At 58.2% G+C, this 17,984-nt stretch overlaps 1 protein-coding gene across 1 annotated transcript in view; it reads right to left on the minus strand.

Annotated features, from left to right (window-relative positions):
• LOC104300083 (ectonucleotide pyrophosphatase/phosphodiesterase family member 1) overlaps positions 1-17,559 on the minus strand; it is a 94,997-nt gene extending 77,438 nt beyond the window's left edge. Inside the window, exon 1 of the mRNA XM_054174028.1 lies at positions 17,351-17,559. Coding sequence (XP_054030003.1) covers positions 17,351-17,542 — 192 coding nt within the window. The 5' untranslated portion in view covers positions 17,543-17,559. The remainder of the gene's footprint in view (positions 1-17,350) is intronic.
• Positions 17,560-17,984: the final 425 nt, after the last annotated feature.

The following is a 17,984-nucleotide window of genomic DNA, read 5'->3' on the forward strand; positions in this document are numbered from 1 at the left end:
CCAACCCCCTGCCATGGGCAGGGACACCTCACACTGCAGCAGGTTGCTCACAGCCACCTCCAGCCTGGCTGCAAACACCTCCAGGCAGGAGGCTGCCACCACCTCCCTGGGCAGCCTGTGCCAGGCTCTCACCACCCTCCTGGGCAACAACTTCTTCCTCACAGCCAATCTCAATCTCCCCAGTTCTGGTTTTGCTCCATCCCCCCCAGTCCTATCCCTCCCTGACACCCTCAAAAGTCCCTCCCCAGCTTTCTTGGAGCCCCCTGCAGATCCTGCAAGGCCACAATGAGGTCTCCTGGGAGCCTTCTCCTCTCCAGCCTGCACAACCCCAACTCCCTCAGGCTGTGCTCACAGCAGAGCAGCTCCAGCCCTCTGCTCCTCCTTGTGGCCCTGGAGCTCTCAAGCAAGCACCATCCTGGCCTTGTCCAGCGTTTTGGTGTAAGATCTCATGCCTGCCCAAACCAGGGAAGATTCCTTCCATCCTCACTGTAACTGGAGATGTGGCATACATTTCTCTTAAGGAACAGCACACATTGCCCCTGTCTGTGCCGTGATGGAGAGGCCAGGGGAGCCAGCCATGCCCTTAGGATGGTGGCTCTGCACAAGAGGAGCATGTGGTAAGTCCTAAAGCCCTGCCAAAGTCCTGAAAGAGGCACTGTTAGAACACAGGCCACCCTATTCACAAGCACTGGGGAGCTATGGATAGGAGAGAATGTAGCTGTCACCTTTCCAGGCATTGTTTTCTGAGGAAAAATTGCTTTCAAGCAATGGATGAGAAGGTGGCCAGGAGCCAGCAATGGGCACTGGCAGCACAGGAGGCCAAGGGCAGCCTGGGCTGCATCCAAAGCAGTGTGGCCAGAGATGGAGAGAGGATCCTGCCCCTCTGCTCTGCTCTGGGGAGACCTCACCTGCAGGGCTGGGGCCAGCTATGGAGTCCTCAACATATGAAGGATATGGATCTGACAGAGAGGGTCCAGACAAGGCCATGAAGATGATCAGAGGGCTGAGAACCTCCCTTATGGGAACAGGCTGGGAGAGTTGGGGCTGTTCAGCCTGGAGAAGAGAAGGCTCCAGGGAGACCTTAGAGCAGCCTTCCAGTACCTGAAGGGCTGCAGGCAGGCTGGGGAGGGACTGTTCAGAAGGGGCTGTGGGGATAGGACCAGAGGCAATGGTTTGAAACTGGAGCAGGGCAGAGTTAGGCTGGACATCAGGAGGAAGTTCTGCACAGGGAGGCTGGGGAGACACTGGGACAGGCTGCCCAGGGAGGCTGTGGCTGCCTCCTGCCTGAAGGTGTTCAAGGCCAGGATGGATGGAGCCTTGAGCAAGCTGTGCTGGTGGGAGGTGTCCCTGCCCATGGCAGGGGGTTGGGGCTGGATGAGCTTTGTGGTCCCTTCCAACCCAACCCATTCTAGGATGCTACTCTGATCCCAGCAGCAGGACCTGGTGGGAGTGGAGGGGCAATATATTACCAGTGTGAAATTAAAAGTTCTCCAGTTGGCTTTTTCAAAGCAAATGCAACTTCCAAATCACCTACAAATTAAAAGGATAATAAGAAGTTTTGTTCTCCAGGTGGGGGCTGAGCAGAGCAGAGGGGCAGAATCCCCTCCCTGTGCTGCTGCTCTCCCTGCTCTGGCTGCAGCTCAGCACTCAGCTGGCTCTGGGCTGCCAGGGACCAGTGCTGGCTCCTGGGGACTTTGTCACCAACTCACACCCCCAAGGCCTTCTCCTCAAGGCTGCCCAGCCTGGATTTGTGCCTGGGGTTGCCCTGACCCAGCTGCAGGACCTTGCACTTGAACTTCATGATGTTGTCTTGGGCCAACCTCTCCAGCCTGCCCAGGTCCCTCTGGACAGATCCCTTCCCTCCAGAGTGTCACTTGCACCACACAGCTTGGTGTGATCTGCAGAGCTGCTGAGGCTGCCTCCATCCCTCTGCCCATGTCACCCACAGGGATGTTAAACAGCACTGGCCCAGTCCCCACCCCTGAGGGATCTGATCTGATCAGTTCCTGACCTGCAGCCACAAGCAGGCTGTGGAACAAATCAAACCACAGCTGCTCTAGCTGGAGGAGCTTCACTCCCATGCCTTCAAACAGCTACCTCTGGGACTCACACCACCTACAGCAGCCCTGTAGTGACACCACCCTGCAGTGTCACCCAGTGGAGCACCCACAGTCCCTTCTGGAGCTTCAGTGTAGGTCAGGTGTGTTGCATTTCACTGTGCCACCAACTCCCTGCAAGAACAAAGCCCAGCCAGAAGCCCCTGCAAAGGGGCAGTGCTGCAGCACTTCCCAGCTAAGCCTGGGGAAGCTTCACTCGAGCTCCCAGGAGGAATTCCTGAGACTCTGGCACCAAGTGTGACAAACTCAGTGCTTTGGTTTGTTTTGCAGGTCTTCTGTTTTATACAGCTGTGATCATAATTGGTCTGAACAAGCCCCAGCAGGGCAGGATTGTGTTCACTGAGGCACAGGAATGTCCTTCTGGGTAGGGAACACCACAGCAAGGTCCTGCTGCTTGCTGCAGAGCAACCTCTGCTTGCTGCAGGCAGCCCTCTGCAAAGCCTCAGCCTCACAGACCACAGCAAATGCTGAGGCTCTACTGCAAACCAGCTCTGCTCCCCAGTTTCTTCTCTACACACAAGGGAAGACAGGGGCCAGGCCCTCACCTGGCATGCTACAGCCACCTGCAGGGAATTAAGATTACATTCAAGCCCTTTCCTTAACATGAGGCCCAGCAGCCTGAATGTCTTAAAAACATTTTACTGCAAAACACTAAAGCTTCCCTCTGGCCCTTTTCCTTCCCTCCTTCCTCTTCTTTCTTTCATCTTTCTTTCTCTCCTTCCTTTCTCCTCTTTTCTTCTTCTTTCCCTCTTTTCTTTCCTTCCTTGTCCCTCAAATATCTTTTCCAACCTGGTCCATTCCATTCCATTCCATTCCATTCCATTCCTTCCTCTTTTCCCTCCTTCCTTCCCTGCTCCTTCTCCTTCTTCCCCTCATTTTTCTCCCCTCTCTCCTCCTTTTCCTTTTTCTCTCCTCCTCCTTCCTTCCCTCCTCCTTCTCCTTCTCCTTCCTCCCCTCCTTCTCCTTCCTCTCCTCCTTGTCCTTCCTCCCCTCCTTCTCCTTCCTCCCCTCCTTCTCCTTCCTCCCCTCCTTCTCCTTCCTCCCCTCCTTCTCCTTCCTCCCCTCCTTCCAAATCCACTCCTTACTCTCTTTCACATTCCATACAGCAGCCTCACACACCTGGTAAGCTCAGGGGTAAATCATTTGCCACCCAGCCCCAATGCAGTGCACTGCACCATGCAAATGCAGCTCAGTCTTTAAAGCTTTCAACCAAGGCTTTACCTGGAGCCTGACCGATGCCAGCCACATGGGGATCAGCCACACCAGTGCTCAGCTGGCACCCTGTGAACAACTAATGCTGGCCAAGAGCAGCACTCCTGGCCAGGCACAGCAAGAGCTGCCACACCAACAGCTGATCTGCTGCCGGTGCAAAGGCTCTCGGAGCAGCTCTGCAGATGACCAGGAATGCTCAAGCCAGCCTTAAAGGTTGCTCAGGTACAGACAGTCCTCTCCCTGCTGCAGCCCAGCTGTGGACTAACCCACTTTGTGTCTTGCTCTTGCTGCAACAGGTAGGTCCCCAATATTCAGCTCCCAGAGGAGCAGCTGGGCTCTGGCATGCTGGGGGCTGCTGTGCCCAGGCTACAGCTCTGTGCCAGTCTGCAGACAACAGCTGCATGTGTGCTGTGAGGGCTGATCTCCAGAGCCCTGCAGCAAGCACCAGACCCAAATCTCTCCCTACAACCACACTGCCAACACAATGCCTGCCTGTCTGCTCTGTCTTCTTAAACAGGAGCACATCTTAACCCTTCTCTCTCTCAGATTCTGCCCCTCAAAGCCACAACTGTTAACAACAGGGACAGAGGCACTGAATGCACCCTCAGCAGGTGTGCTGATGATACCAAGCTGTGTGGTGAGCTGGACTCAACTGAGGGCAGGGATGGCACCAGAAGGTGCTTGACATGCTGGAGCAGCTCCCCAGGAGCCAGCAGTGCCTCCTGCAGCCCTCAGGCAGCTGTGTGCTGGGCTGCAGCCAGAGCAGGGTGGGCAGCAGGGCAGCAGAGGGGATTCTGCCCCTGGGCTCTGCTCTGCTGAGACCTCACCTCCAATCCTGCCTCCAGCTCTGCTGGCCCCAGCAGCAGAAGGACACAGAGCTGCTGGAGTGAGGCCAGAGGAGGCCACAAAGATGCTGCCAGGGCTGGAGCAGCTCTGCTGTGAGCACAGGCTGAGGGAGCTGGGGCTGTGCAGCCTGCAGAGGAGAAGGCTCCAGGGGGACCTCAGAGCTGCCTGCCAGGACCTGAAGGGATCCTGCAGGAAGGCTACAGAGAGACTTTTGCTGAGGGGGTCTGGAGCCAGGCCCAGGGGGAATGGTTTGGAGCTGAGGCAGAGCAGGGTTAGACTGGAGCTGAGGAAGAAGTTCTGCAGCATGAGGCTGGTGAGACTCTGGCACACCCCAGGGGTGTTGAAGGCCAGGCTGGGTGAGGCAGCCTAGTGGAGAGGTGTCCCTGCCCGTGGCAGGGAGGTTGGAGTAGATGGTCTCTGAGGTTCCTCCCAACCCTAACCACTCTGTGAGGCTACGACCTGAGAAAGAGGTAGACTGAGAGGGGATTTGTGAGTCCAGCAGTGGGGAGGAAGGCAAATGAACTGCCAGCAGCTGGCCTTGCTCTGCAGAGAGGCAGCAGCAGAGCTGCTGAGGGTGTGTGATTTGGGCCAGTGCCAGGCCAAGCCATGGGGCTTGGGGTTAACCCAGCGCCTCAGGACAGGCTGTAGATCAACACAGTAACAAGTGCAGAGCAGAAAGTGTCCTCCTTTGTTGCACAAATATTTTGCAGAAGGTTTGTTTTGGACTGCAGGCCCTTTGTCATCTAGGGATGAATCTGCCCCAGCACTGCTTCCTTGACGTGGGAGGAAGCAATTAAAGCTTGGCTCTGCCAGCACTCCGCCGGCTGGGGCAGAGGTGGTGCAGCGTCTGGAAGCCTGCAGCCCAACAGCCATCGCCACAGCCTCTCGTGTGGAGCTGGGCAGGTGGCAAGAGGCGATCCTGGTCCCAGACAGAGCCTCTGCCCTCGCTCAGCTCCAGGGCAGGGGCAGCACAATTCCCCAGCAGGGGTCTTGGGGAGCTGCAGACACTGCACCCCAAGGAGGCAGATCCACTGACAGGCTCAGCGACACAGACCCTCAGCAGCCTGTCACCTGGCCTTTGCCATTGCATTTCACTCTTCCTCGACACAGCCTGTCCCTTCACACCACTGTCCCTTCCTCTCACTCCTCCCCCGCTCTGCTCATCCTCCCCACCAGCACTCTCCTCTTCCCCTCTGGCAAACAATGCACTGAGCTTTCCTCTAAGGGATGATCATTCCCAGTTAAGTTTCTTTCTGTGTTGATCTTCCTCCCTCTTTGCCTACCATGTACTCAGCTGCACTCTTGGGGGGAAGGTCTTGGGGATGTCAGTTGGTGACAAACTCCCCAGGAGCCAGCACTGGTCCCTGGCAGCCCAGAGCCAGCTGAGTGCTGAGCTGCAGCCAGAGCAGGGAGAGCAGCAGCACAGGGAGGGGATTCTGCCCCTCTGCTCTGCTCTGCTCAGCCCCCACCTGCAGCACTGCCTCCAGCTCTGGGGCCCCCAGCACAAGGACCTGGAGCTGCTGGAGAGGCTCCAGAGGAGGCCACAGAGATGCTCAGAGGCTGCAGAACCTCCCCTGTGGGGCCAGGCTGGGAGAGCTGGGGCTGTGCAGCCTGGAGAAGAGAAGGCTCCAGGGAGACCTCAGAGCAGCCTTGCAGGACCTGAAGGGCTCCAGGAGAGCTGGGGAGGGACTTTGGACAAGGGCTGGGAGTGCCAGGATGAGGAACAATGGCTTTGAGCTGGGAGAGGGGAGATTGAGACTGGAAATGAGGAGGAAATTCTCCACAGTGCAGGTGGTGAGACTCTGGCACAGGCTGCCCAGGGAGGCTGTGGCTGCCTCCTGCCTGGAGGTGTTCAAGGCCAGGCTGGGTGAGACCTTGAGCAAGCTGTGAGGTGCCCCTGCCCATGGCAGGGGGTTGGAGCTGATGACCTTTGGGGTCCCTTCCAACCCAACCCATTCTGTGACTCTGTGATTTTCATCTTCCTTTCCTCACCCTGCTGCCCCAGGCCAGCACAACTTACAGCTCTGAGGCTCAAGCCACATCCCCCAGCAGCTCTGGAATTCACCAGGCAGCAGTGCTAAGCAGTGCTAGGCAGTGCTAGGCAGTGCTTTCCCATTCCAGCCCTCACAGCTCTGTCAGGTCTGCCCCTGAAGAGGTCTGGAGACATTTGCACCCGGGGACAGCCCTCCTCGCCAGCCAAGCTGTGCTCAGAAGGGCAGATCTCTAAGGAAACTCCTGAGCTGAGAGGAGCTGGCTGCTCCCTGACACCAGCACAGCCACACACTGCACCCAGAGAGAAAAGCCAGCAGTGCCCCAGCTCCTCAGCCCACTCAGCTGTGCTTGCCACACTTCTGTGCTCTTCAGAACCTTGCTCCCCTCGAGCCACATTCCACACCCAGAGCTCCGGAGGGCAGCCATGGAGGCTCCCAGGCCCTGGTTGCCCTGAGTTATCCTGAAGCCAGAGCATGGCAAGCTTACAGGCAAAGCCTTGCAGGGCTGCCACAGGCAGGGCTGCTCTGCTTCTCAGAGCAGCAGGCAGGTGGGCTGCCCCTGCACATTCCTCTGGATGCTCTCCAGGCTGTCATCACTCACTGCTGCAAGCCAGGGGCACGTGAAGGACAAGAATGTTTGAAAGGTAGCTCGGGCTCGGCTACAGAAGCCTTCATGGAACCTACAGACTCAGAGATTGCATCAGGTTGGGAGGGACCCTCAGAGGTCATCTTATCCAACCCCACTGCAGGCAGCCCCATCAAGTTAGACTCTGAATGTCTGCAGGGATGGGGCCACAACCACCTCCCTGGGCAGCCTGTGCCAGTGTCTCCCCAGCCTCCCTGTGCAGAACTTCCTCCTGATGCCCAACCTAACTCTGCCTTGCTCCAGTTCCAAACCATTCCCCCCCCCATCCATCTTCATGCTCTTCCCAGCCCCCAAATCCCTTTTCAATAAACTAAAGCAGATGCCATGTGTGGAGCTGTAACAACACACAGTGTGAGGAGGGGGCTGCTTCTCCTGGGCACTGCTAACACCCCCAGATGTGCCAAGCAAACCTACTCTCCCCTCCAGCTTTCCATGGCAGATGATGGTGCTGCTGCCACCACTGTCAGGCTGAGGAGGAAGACTTAGCAACCTTAAAGAGCTGACCAGGAGCCAGCAGTGTGCCCAGGTGGCCAAGGAGGCCAATGGCATCCTGGCCTGGATCAGGAACTGCGTGGCCAGTAGGTCTAGGATGTGATTGTCCCTCTCTGCTCAGCACTGGTGAGTACTTGGGGTCAGTTTTGGGCCCCTCACTACAAAAAGGATGTTGAGGGGCTGGAGTGCACCCAAAGAAGGGCAACTAAGATGCTGTAGGGCCTTGAACACAAGGCCTATGAGGAACAGCTGAAGAACCTGGGGGTGTTCAGGCTGGAGAAGAGGAGGCTGAGGGAGACCTCATTGCTCTCTACAGCTCCCTGAGAGGAGGCTGGAGCCAGCTGGGGGTTGGGCTCCTCACATGCAACAAGTGCCAGGAAACAGCCTCAGGCTGTGCCAGGGGAGGCTCAGGTTGGAGATTAGGAACAATCTCTTCCCAGCAAGGGCTCTCAGGCCCTGTCCCAGGCTGCCCAGGGAGGTGCTGCAGTCCCCAGCCCTGGAGGGGTTTCAGAGCTGCATGGATGTGGTGCTGAGGGCTGTGGGGCAGTGGCAGTGGCTCAGCAGCAGGGCTGGGGCTGTGAGCTCTGGGGGAGAGGTTGGGCTTGGTGATCTCAGAGGTCTCCTCCAACCCCAACAGGTCTCTGACACAGTGTAGAACATGCTGAGAATGCAAGGAGGGCCAAAACCCACAGATGCACTAAGTGGTATGGGAAGAAGCTTGGACAAATCAGGTTCCAAAGCTGTTCAGTACAGCACACAGCTACCAACCACAGGCACAGCTTCAGTCCTAAACCCTTTGGCCATCTCCCCAAAGCAAAACCAGGGCTGACAGAATTCTGCACCTTCTGAGCATGGGCCCTCAGAAAACAAAAGCAGACATCAGATGGTGATGCTTTGCAGCATGGAAACAGCCTTCAGCCAGAAGGGGACTCAAGAACTGCCCCACCTGGTCGTGCCAGAAGGGAACAGCACAGCACAGACAGGTGGCTGGGTTCAGTTAGAGGCTTCCATGCAAGCAGCTATTCCAACTTCAACTTTTGCTACTCCATGGACAACAAACAGCACTCAGCTGGAGCAGCAGCTTGGACCCAAACCCTGCCACATACTGGAAGGCATTTCTGTGGGCTGCCAGTCTGCCACTGCACAGCAGAACTGGGCCAAGGCTCAGCCTTTGCTTGCTTCAGAAAGGCAAATCTTTCATCTCTCCTCATCACAGCATGGTGGGGGTTGGAAGGGACCTCTGGAGATGAAGCCCAGCCCCCTGCTAGAGCAGGTTCACCAAGATGAGGTTGCATGGAATGTGCCCAGGTGGGTTTGGGATCTCTGCAGAGAGACTCCACAACCATTCTGGGCACTGTGCTCCAGAGCTGCTGCACACTCCTCAGGAAAGAAGTTTCTCCTCATGTGGAGGTGCAGCCTCCTGGGTTCCAGTTTGTGCCCACTGCCCCTTGTCCTGTCACTGGCCACCACTGAGAAGAGCCTGGCCCCATCCTCCTGCCCCCTGCCCTCTCAGCCTTCTCTTCTCCAGGCTCAACAGCCCCAGGGCTCTCAGCCTCTCCTCCTCACACAGCTGTTCCAGGCCCTTCAGCATCCTCATAGCCTCCCCTGGACACTCTCCAGTCTATCCCTGCCCCTCTCACACTGAGGAGCCCAGAACTGGATGCACTACTCCTGATGTGGTCTCACCAGGGCAGAGCAGAGGGGAAGAGACCCTTCCCAAACCTGCTGGCCACACTCTTCTGGATGACTTCACTCCTTGCCTCCTCTCCTCAGCTAACTTGCTCCATGTGGAACAGTCACACAGCAGCCCACTTGCCAACAGCCACCCACATCCCACTGACAAGAAGATTCACTGTCTTGCAAGTGCCCTTCAAGGACACTTTTGCCACAGGCCCTGTGCCACAGCTGTGCAGCAGAGTGGGGCTTTGCCCTTCCCTGCTCTCAGGCTGTCTACATCCTTTGGAGAGGCTCCCTGGCCTGCTTTCCAAACTCCCTGCCAGAGGACTCTGAAACTCCTGAACACACTGCTGCCTCTTCCCTGGGACACCGAGGGAGGGGATGCAGGCAAACTGTCAGACAGAACCTCCTCTAAAGCCACTCTTCAGCCACTGCCCAGAGGGGATGGGCACAGGGATGACTGCTGGCAAGGGCTTGCAGTGACAGGATGAGGAGCAGCAGTGTTGAGCTGGAAGAGGAGAGACTGAGACTGGAGATGGGAGAGAAATTGTTGACAGTGAGGGTGGTTGAGACCCTGAAACAGGGGAGGGAGACCCTGAAACAGCCCAGGGAGGCTGTAACAGAATGTTAGGGGTTGAAAGAGACCTCCAGAGATCAAACCCACCCCCGCTGCCAGAGCAGGGCACCCAGGGCAGGGCCACAGAGCACATCCAGGTGGGGTTGAAAAGGCTCCAGAGCAGGAGACTCCACAACCTCTCTGGGCAGCCTGCTCCAGGCTCCAGCACCTTCATAGCCACAAAGTTTTCCCTCCTGCTCCCCTGGCACCTCCTCTGCTCCAGCTTGCCCCCAGTGCCCCTTGTGCTGTCCTTGGCCATCCCTGAGCAGAGCCTGGCTCCAGCCCTGCACATCTTTATCCCCAGCCATGAGGGCAGCCCTCAGGCTGCTCTGCTCCCAGCTCCAAGCCCCAGCTGCCTCAGCCTGGCCTCACAGGGAGGTGATGTCCTTCCCTGGAAGTGTTCAAGGCCAGGCTGGATGGGAACTTGAGCAACCTGATCTAGCAGGAGCTGTCCCTGCCCATGGCAGGGGGACTGGAACTGGATGATCTTTAAGGTCTCTTCCAGCCCAAACCCTTCTGTGATGCCACAATTCTGTCTGCCAAGGTATTCATTTCTAACAGCAGTGCCCAAGTGAGAAACTTTGCAACCATTTCATGTTTTCAAAGCCTCTAATTGGTCCCACCACCCCTGGCAGCTGAAGGCAGCAGCAATGTGGCTTCCACAGTAGCTCAAGGAAGAACAATTGAGTCCTTGTGAAGGTCCTGCTGATACTGGTGAAAGAATGCCAGGGGGAAAGCAGGAGCTGGAAGGAAGCCCTGCAGGATCTGTGTACCTTTGGCCTTGGCTGCTCAGGATCTAGCAGAGCACACTAGCTGAACTGTGCTGAATGCCAGCTGATAATGATCTCTGCAGGAACAGCATCCACTGGAACCATTCAGTGCTGCTTGTTTGAGCACCCAGAGCCCTGCAGAACCACATGCAGGAGGTGCCCAGCCACAGGCACTCTCCCCTGGCCCAGCAGCTCGGCAGCCTGTGCCTGGGGCAGTGACCTGATGGTGCCTCAGTGAGAGCACTGCTTGGGGAACCCTCAGCCAGCCTCAGAAGGAGCCTCAGCAGAGTCCCCCTGCCTGAGCTGTGCCACAGCCACGCTGCACCCCTGTCCCTTCTGCTCAAGCACTCACAGCTCACAGACTCTGCTTCCTTCCTGGGCCATGCCTAGACTCTGGCTGAAGCTGGTCAGCACCCCCAAACCTCAGTGCTTACCCTGCTCAGGTATGCTGAGGCTACCCCTGCTCACTGAGCCCACTGCCTGGGTCTGCCTTGTGGCCATGCCTGGAGAGTTTCCTCTTCTCTCTCAGCACCACCTGCCCCATCTGCTGTCAAAGTCTGTGACTGTCAGATCAAAGGCAGGCAGTGGAAGCCCTGAGGTATGCACTGAGCCAAAGCTCTGAGAGCCCCTGCAGGGAGTCTGAGCAGACAGGACACTGCTCACACCCCATATCACTCCCTGGTTCAGCCTGAGCAGACCAAAGGGCTGTTCCTAGCCCACCACAGCCTAATCCACCAGCAGACTGTCTCCATTCCATCACCCAGGCACAGCCTGGATGCTTTCAGGCAGCCAAGCAGCCAGCAGTACTGCCAGAGGCACTCACCTGGGTGTCCTTCAGCCTGCACCAAGCTCTGCACTCCAGCTGGAGTCCAGGAAGCCAGAAGCACTCACACTGCAACCTGGGTGGGGGGAGCAAAGCTTCCCAGGTGGCTGAAACCCTGCAGCTCAGCCACAGGAGTGTCCTGTCCTGAACTCCACACTGCTATGTCTATTCCTGAAGCAGGATTACAGAATGCATCAAAGGCCCTCCAAGGGCATCTTGTCCAATCCCCTTGCACTCAGGAGGGACACAGGAGGGACACATCCAACTAGGGCAGGCTGCCCAGAGACACATCAAGTTTGACCTACAATGTCTCCAGGGATGGAGCCTCCATCACCTCCCAAGGCAGCCTGTGCCAGTGTCTCCCCAGCCTCCCTGCAGAACTTCCTCCTGATGTCCAACCTAACTCTGCCCTGCTCCAGTTTCAAACCATTGCCTCTGGTCCTGTCCCCACAGCCCCTTCTGAACAGTCCCTCCCCAGCTCTCCTGGAGCCCCTTCAGGTACTGAAAGGCAGCTCTGAGGTCTCCCTGGAGCCTTCTCTTCTCCAGGCTGAACACCCACAACTCTCCCAGCCTGTGCCCACAGAGGAGGTTCTCCAGCCCCCTAATCATCTTGGTGGCCTCCTCTGGAGCTTCTCCAGCAGTTCTTTTCCTCCTGGGGCAATTCTGTTGTGTGTATTTCATGCCCTGCTGGCTGCAGCTGCATTTGCTGCACTCCCAGCAGGTCACCAGCAAGTGCAATAAGAAGCACAGCAGCTCTTTTGTCCAACTCCAGCTTTTACTGTGTCTTCAGTTCCAGGGAAGCCAGCCCTGGGGCTGGAGCACTGCAGTGCTGATGGCAGCCAGGCAAGGCACTTCCAGTAAAGCAGCCTTGCTTCCTACCACAGCAATAGTTTCCTAGAAAACATTACAATATTGGGGCCTGGCCAAGAACTGCTTTAATATTTCTGAAGCAAACCCACTTCCCAGTCCACTTGAACCAAGATAACCTCCCCTCCACCACCAGCTTTTGCTTCTTATTCCACCAAGGAGTCCTTCATGCCCTATAAAACTGAAATCACCTGGCAGCCAGTCCCTTCAGTGCTGCTGGTAAGCTGGGTGGAGTTTCTTGGAAGACAGAAGTCCCATCTCAGCTCAACCCAGCCAGGAGCAAAGCATTTCAGCCAGGCCTACCCTTCCTGCCTCAGGAAGGGGGAAAAGGACAAGGCAGAAAGCAAGCCAGCACAACACAGGCTGGAGTGGGATTGTTTGCTGCAGGCAAAAAATGGTTAGAAGGCTGAATGTGGTGCTCAGGTGTCTTGAGCTGAGGCTGCAGGTACAGCTCTTGGATCCAGTGCCTAAGAACTGACTGACACCCCACCCCCCACCCCCAGTGAGCTGCAGTCAACAGCCACGTTCCAAACCATGAGGTTTGGGCACAAACACTTTCCTGCCCTTGCCTTGCCCTTCCTCACATGAGTTGTGTTAAGTCCCAAGCCTGGGTGATGAGCACAAAGGGAAAAATCCATGAGTTTGGGACCCAGCCCTGTGCAGTGCTCCCCCCAGCCAGCAAGACCACCCTGCAGCAGCACAGCACCAGTGGCAGCAGGCAGAGGAGCTCAGCACGGCGCTCAGGAGCCCAGAGCTGCCAGCAGAACAAGCTTGGGAAGGATGTGGGGCCAGCACATTGCTTTCTCAGCAAGTCCATCTCACTTCCCATCTGCTCTCTCACTGGCTGCTCCCCTTCTTCTCCAACAGCAGATGTGGAGAAGGTAAAATGATGTGTGAAAAGTAAACCACAGACTGAAATTGGGGTTCTGCATCTGCTCTGGAGGAAGAACAAAAGAAATGCATTATTAACCTGCAGCAAGGTTTGGGCACACTCAGACAGCACAGGCTTGGGGCTGCCCTACAGGAGAGCAGCTCCAGGGAGCAAGGCCTTGGAGTGCTGGTGGGCAGCAAGTTCTGCATGGGACAGCAATGTGCCCTGGGGGCCAAGGGATCCTGGGGTGCAGCAAGGGAAGTGTGGCCAGCAGGGCTGGGGAGGTTCTGCTCCCCCTCTGCTCTGCCCTGCTCAGACCACAGCTGCAATCCTGTGGCCAGTTCTGGGCTCCCCAGTTCCAGAGAGACAGAGACCTGCTGGGGAGAGTCCAAGGGAGAGCCAGGAGGATGCTCAGGGGACTTGAGCATCTCCCCTGGGAAGAGAGACTGAGAGCCCTGGGGCTGTTTGGTCTGGAGAGGAGAAGGCTGAGAGGGATCTGATCAATGTCTATCAATAGCTGAGGGCTGGGGGGCAAGGGGAGGGGGCCAAACTCTTGTGGGTGGTGCACAGCAATAAGCCAAGGACCAGTGGAGACAAACTGGAACAGAGAAGGTTTCATCAGGAGGAGAAACTTCTTTCCAGTGAGAGTGCCAGAGCCTGGAGCAGGCTGCCCAGAGAGGTTGTGGAGTCTCCTTCTCTGGAGCCTTTCCAACCCCACCTGGATGTGTTCCTGTGCAAACTGCCCTGGGTGCCCTGCTCTGGCAGGGGTTGGACTGGGTGAGCTCTGGAGGTCCCTTCCCACCTCTAATGGACTATGGTCCTGTGATATTTAGGTGGAAAACCACGAGCATGAAACCAACCAGCCAGACATGAAACCTTCCAGGCATCCACAGAAGCAAAGATTCTTCCCACACCTTCATCCCCACGGGGGAAGGGAAAAAAACAAAGCAACAGCAAACCCCCAGCAACCAAACCACAAACCTCCAGCTGCCTCCAACCTCCTGGCCAAGCACATCCACCCTTCCCTGCAGCAGCACAAAGCCAGCAGCTCCAGGCTGCTTTGGAAGATGAAGATGCAAAACTTTCAGGACTCATAGGAAAGATCTTGACAGGGCAACAGAGCTTCCTGACTGCAGCAATGGCAGAGCTGCCACACCACCAAACCATGGCCATGGCTTCAAACTGGAGAGGGTAGAATTCGGCTCTGTATGAGGGTGGTAAGACTCTGGCACAGGCTGCCCAGGGAGGCTGTGGCTGCCTCCTGCCTGGGGGTGTCCAAGGCCAGGCTGGATGAGGACTCATGCAGGAAAACAACCAGAGGCAAAAGCCCATTTAGAGCTTAGCCTGGCACTGCTGTGAAGGACAACAAGAAATCCTCCTACAAACATATGAATGGCAAGAGGAGGGCAGGGACAACCTCCACTCCTTGGTGGAGGTGGAGTGGAATATAGCAACAAAAGATGAGGAAAAGGCAGAGGTGCTTAACACCTTCTTTGCCTCAATTTTCAATAGCAGGCTGCATTGTCTGCAGGGCAAGTGGCCTCCTGAGCTGGCAGATGGAGGCAGGGAGCAGCATAGTTCCCCTGTGATCCAGGAGGAAATAGAGTCCTGCTCAGCCAGTTGGATCCCCATAACTCCATGGGACCAGATGGGATCCATCCTAGGGTGCTGAGAGAGCTGGCAGATGAGCTGCCAAGCCACTCTCCATCATTTTTCAGCAGTCCTGGCTCACTGCAGAGGTCCCAGAGGACTGGAAGCTGCCAAGGTGGTGCCCATCCACATCTTGAGTGCAGTCACACAGCACTTAGAGCATGGCCAAGGGCTCAGGCCCAGCCAGCAGGGATTCAGGCAGGACAGGGCCTGCCTGACCAACCTGAGCTCCTTCCATGCCCAGGTGACTGCCTGGTGGCTGTGGGGCAGGCTGTGGATGGAGTCTGCCTGGACTGCAGCAAGGCCTTTGCCACCATCCCCCACAGCAAGCTCCTGGCCAAGCTGTCAGCCCCTGGCTTGGACAGCAGCTCTCTGAGCTGGGTTAGGAACTGGCTGGAGGCTGAGCCCAGAGAGTGGTGGTGAATGGTGCCACAGCCAGCTGGCAGCCAGGCACCAGTGGTGTGCCCCAGGGAGCAGTGCTGGGCCCCAGCCTGTTCAATATCTTCATTGATGATCCGCAGGAGGGCATTGAGTCCATCAGCAGTAAGTGTGCAGCTGACAGCAAGCTGGGGGCAGGAGTTGATCTGTTAGAGGGTAGGAGAGCTCTGCAGAGGGACCTTGCCAGGCTGGGCAGATGGGCAGAGGCCAACAGGATGGCATTCAACAAGTCCAAGTGCCAGGGGCTGCACTTTGGCCACAGCAACCCCAGGCAGTGCTACAGGCTGGGGGCAGAGTGGCTGAGAGCAGCCAGGCACAGAGGGAGCTGGGGGTGCTGATTGACAGCAGCTGAACATGAGCCAGCAGTGTGCCCAGGTGGCCAAGAAGGCCAAGGGCATCCTGGCCTGCATCAGGAAGAGTGTGGCCAGCAGGAGCAGGGAATTCCTTGTGCCCTGTGCTCAGCACTGCTTAGGCCACACCTTGAGTCCTGTGTCCAGTTCTGGGCTCCTCAGCTCAAGAAGGACATTGAGAGACTTGAAGGTGTCCAGAGAAGGGCAAGGAGGCTGGGGAGGGGTCTGGAGCACAGCCCTGTGAGGAGAGGCTGAGGGAGCTGGGGTTGCTTAGCCTGCAGAAGAGGAGGCTCAGGGGAGACCTTCTTGTTCTCTGCAACTCCCTGCAGGGTGGTTGTAGCCAGGTGGGGGTTGGGCTCTTCTCCCAGGCAGCCAGCAGCAGAACAAGAGGACACAGTCTCAAGCTGTGCCGGAGAGGTTTAGGCTGGAGGTGAGGAGAAAGTTCTTCCCAGAGAGAGTTGTTAGCCACTGGGATGTGCTGCCCAGGGAGGTGGTGGAGTCCCCATCCCTGGAGGTGTTCAAGAGGGGATTGGATGTGGCACTTGGAGCCATGGTTTAGTTGTCAGGAGGTGTTGGGTGAGAGGTTGGACTGGATGATCTCTGAGCTCTTTTCCAACCTTATTGATTCTGTGATTCTGTGGTGGCAGCCTCCTGCCTGGAGGTGTTTGCAGCCAGGCTGGAGGTGGCTGTGAGCAACCTGCTGGAGTGTGAGGTGTCCCTGCCCATGGCAGGGGGTTGGCACTGGATGATCCTTGAGGGCCCTTCCAGCCCTGACAATTCTGTGATTTCCTCTCCTTCTATCACCTGATACTGGAGAGAAGAGCCCAACCCCCACCTCACTGCAGCCTCCTCTCAGGGAGCTGTACAGAGCAATGAGGTCTCCCTCAGCCTCCTCTTCTCCACACTAAACCACCCCCACTGCTCCTCCCCAGCCCTGCTCTCCAGACCCTTCCCAGCTTTGCTGCCCTGCTCTGGACACACTCCAGCCCTCCATGTCTCCAGTGCAGCCCTAGCACCCCTGCAGGAGCCACACAGAGTCTCCATCACATGGTGAAGCCTTCCTGTGGAGCAGCAAGCAGACTGCAAAGCTACAGGTGCGGCCGGGAAGGCAGCGGGATGCCTGTGCGTTCATGCACTGGGAGAAGGCAGCTCACAGATCGATGGACAGGACAAAGCCTGCTGCACTTCCAGTGAGCTTCCTCACGAGAATGCCGCAGTGCCTGCAGCCTGATAACGATTTTAGCCTCATAATGATCGCTCCAGGCAGCCTGGAAGGTCTTCATTTTCCCATCTCTGCAGGGAGGATAATTATAATACAGCAGCTTGGCTAAAACTGGAAAGTGACCTACCTGCTAACCATGGCCCCGGCTGCTGGGGCCCGAGGCTGAGCGCGGCTCCCAGCAGCACTTCCAAACTAACTTTCAATCCACGCTGCTTCAAACTCAATGAAAATCAAGTTTGGATACTTCCTTCATCCCTTTGGCTCTTGAGCTCTTTAGCTTTCCGAGCCTTACTTCCCTGTTCTGCCCTGCTTTGTTTCCCCTGGTGCGTCCCCACCCCGAACAGCTCACACCGCTCAGTGAAGACACCAGCGACGCCGGGCACGGCCGAGGCGATTGCACCCCAGGCGCTGTCAGCAGAGTGCAATAAACACCCGGAGGAGCCCAGAGCCCTCCCCTCCGCAGGGAGCTGCGAGCACGGCGGCGGCGCAGGCGCCGGCCCCGGCCAGCGCCGCTCCGGACGCGGCAGGGAGAGCCCAGCGCTGCGGGAGCCCAGCGCGGGGTCCGCTCCCGACCGCCGGCAGCCGCTGCGGGGGCAGCTCCGAAGACACCGCCACGGGCTGCGCCGCGGCCCCCGCGGGGCTGGCGAGAGGCTCGCACAGCCGCAGCCCTGCACACAAGCACCTGCCCTCAGCCGCGCCGCCTCCTCTCGCAGCCGCCTGCCGGGGCAGCCCCGGGGCACGCCGCGGAGCCCCGGCCCTTACCAGGGAGAGCACTTTGTAGGTGTTGGGATCCTTGCTCTTTGCGCCTGGAGCTTTGTCCGGCTCCTCGGCCACCTCCATGGCCGGGAGCATGGGCACGGCCGCAGCCTGCAGCCCGCCGTCAGCCGCCTCGGTGCTGCCGCCGCGGTGACCCTCCCGGCCCTTCGCCGCCGCTTGCTGCCCGTTGCCCTGCATGGTCCCCACGGCGCTGCCCGCCGCCCGCCGCGGACACCGCTATTAATACCGTGGCTGCCCGGCCCCGCCCCGCTCGGCTGCGCCGGTCCCTGCCGCCCCGCCGGGCACCCCCGCGGCCGCACGGGGCAGGCAGCGGAGGCGCCGGCAGCGGAGGCGCCGTGCCCGCCCCGGTGCCCGCTCCCTGCAGGTGGGTGTCCCTGCGGGCAGCCCGTGCTGCCTCCAGGCAGCTCCGGTGGCGGCCGGCGCTGTTTACGAGGGGGCGCGGGGAAGGTTTCCAGCGCCGCGGGATGCCGGTGGGGGCGGCGGCGTGGCCGGCCCCGGAGCGGTCCCGGCTGGAGGTGTGGGTGCCGGCGGAGGCAGGCGGCCCCTGCGGCGTCTGCACCCTGAGCCCGGCCCGCCAGCGCTGCTGTCTCCGCAGGCTGAAGGTGCTGCTCGCCCAGCC

The sequence above is a fragment of the Dryobates pubescens genome, chromosome 28 (genome assembly GCF_014839835.1).
Source record: "Dryobates pubescens isolate bDryPub1 chromosome 28, bDryPub1.pri, whole genome shotgun sequence".
NCBI lineage: Eukaryota > Metazoa > Chordata > Aves > Piciformes > Picidae > Dryobates > Dryobates pubescens.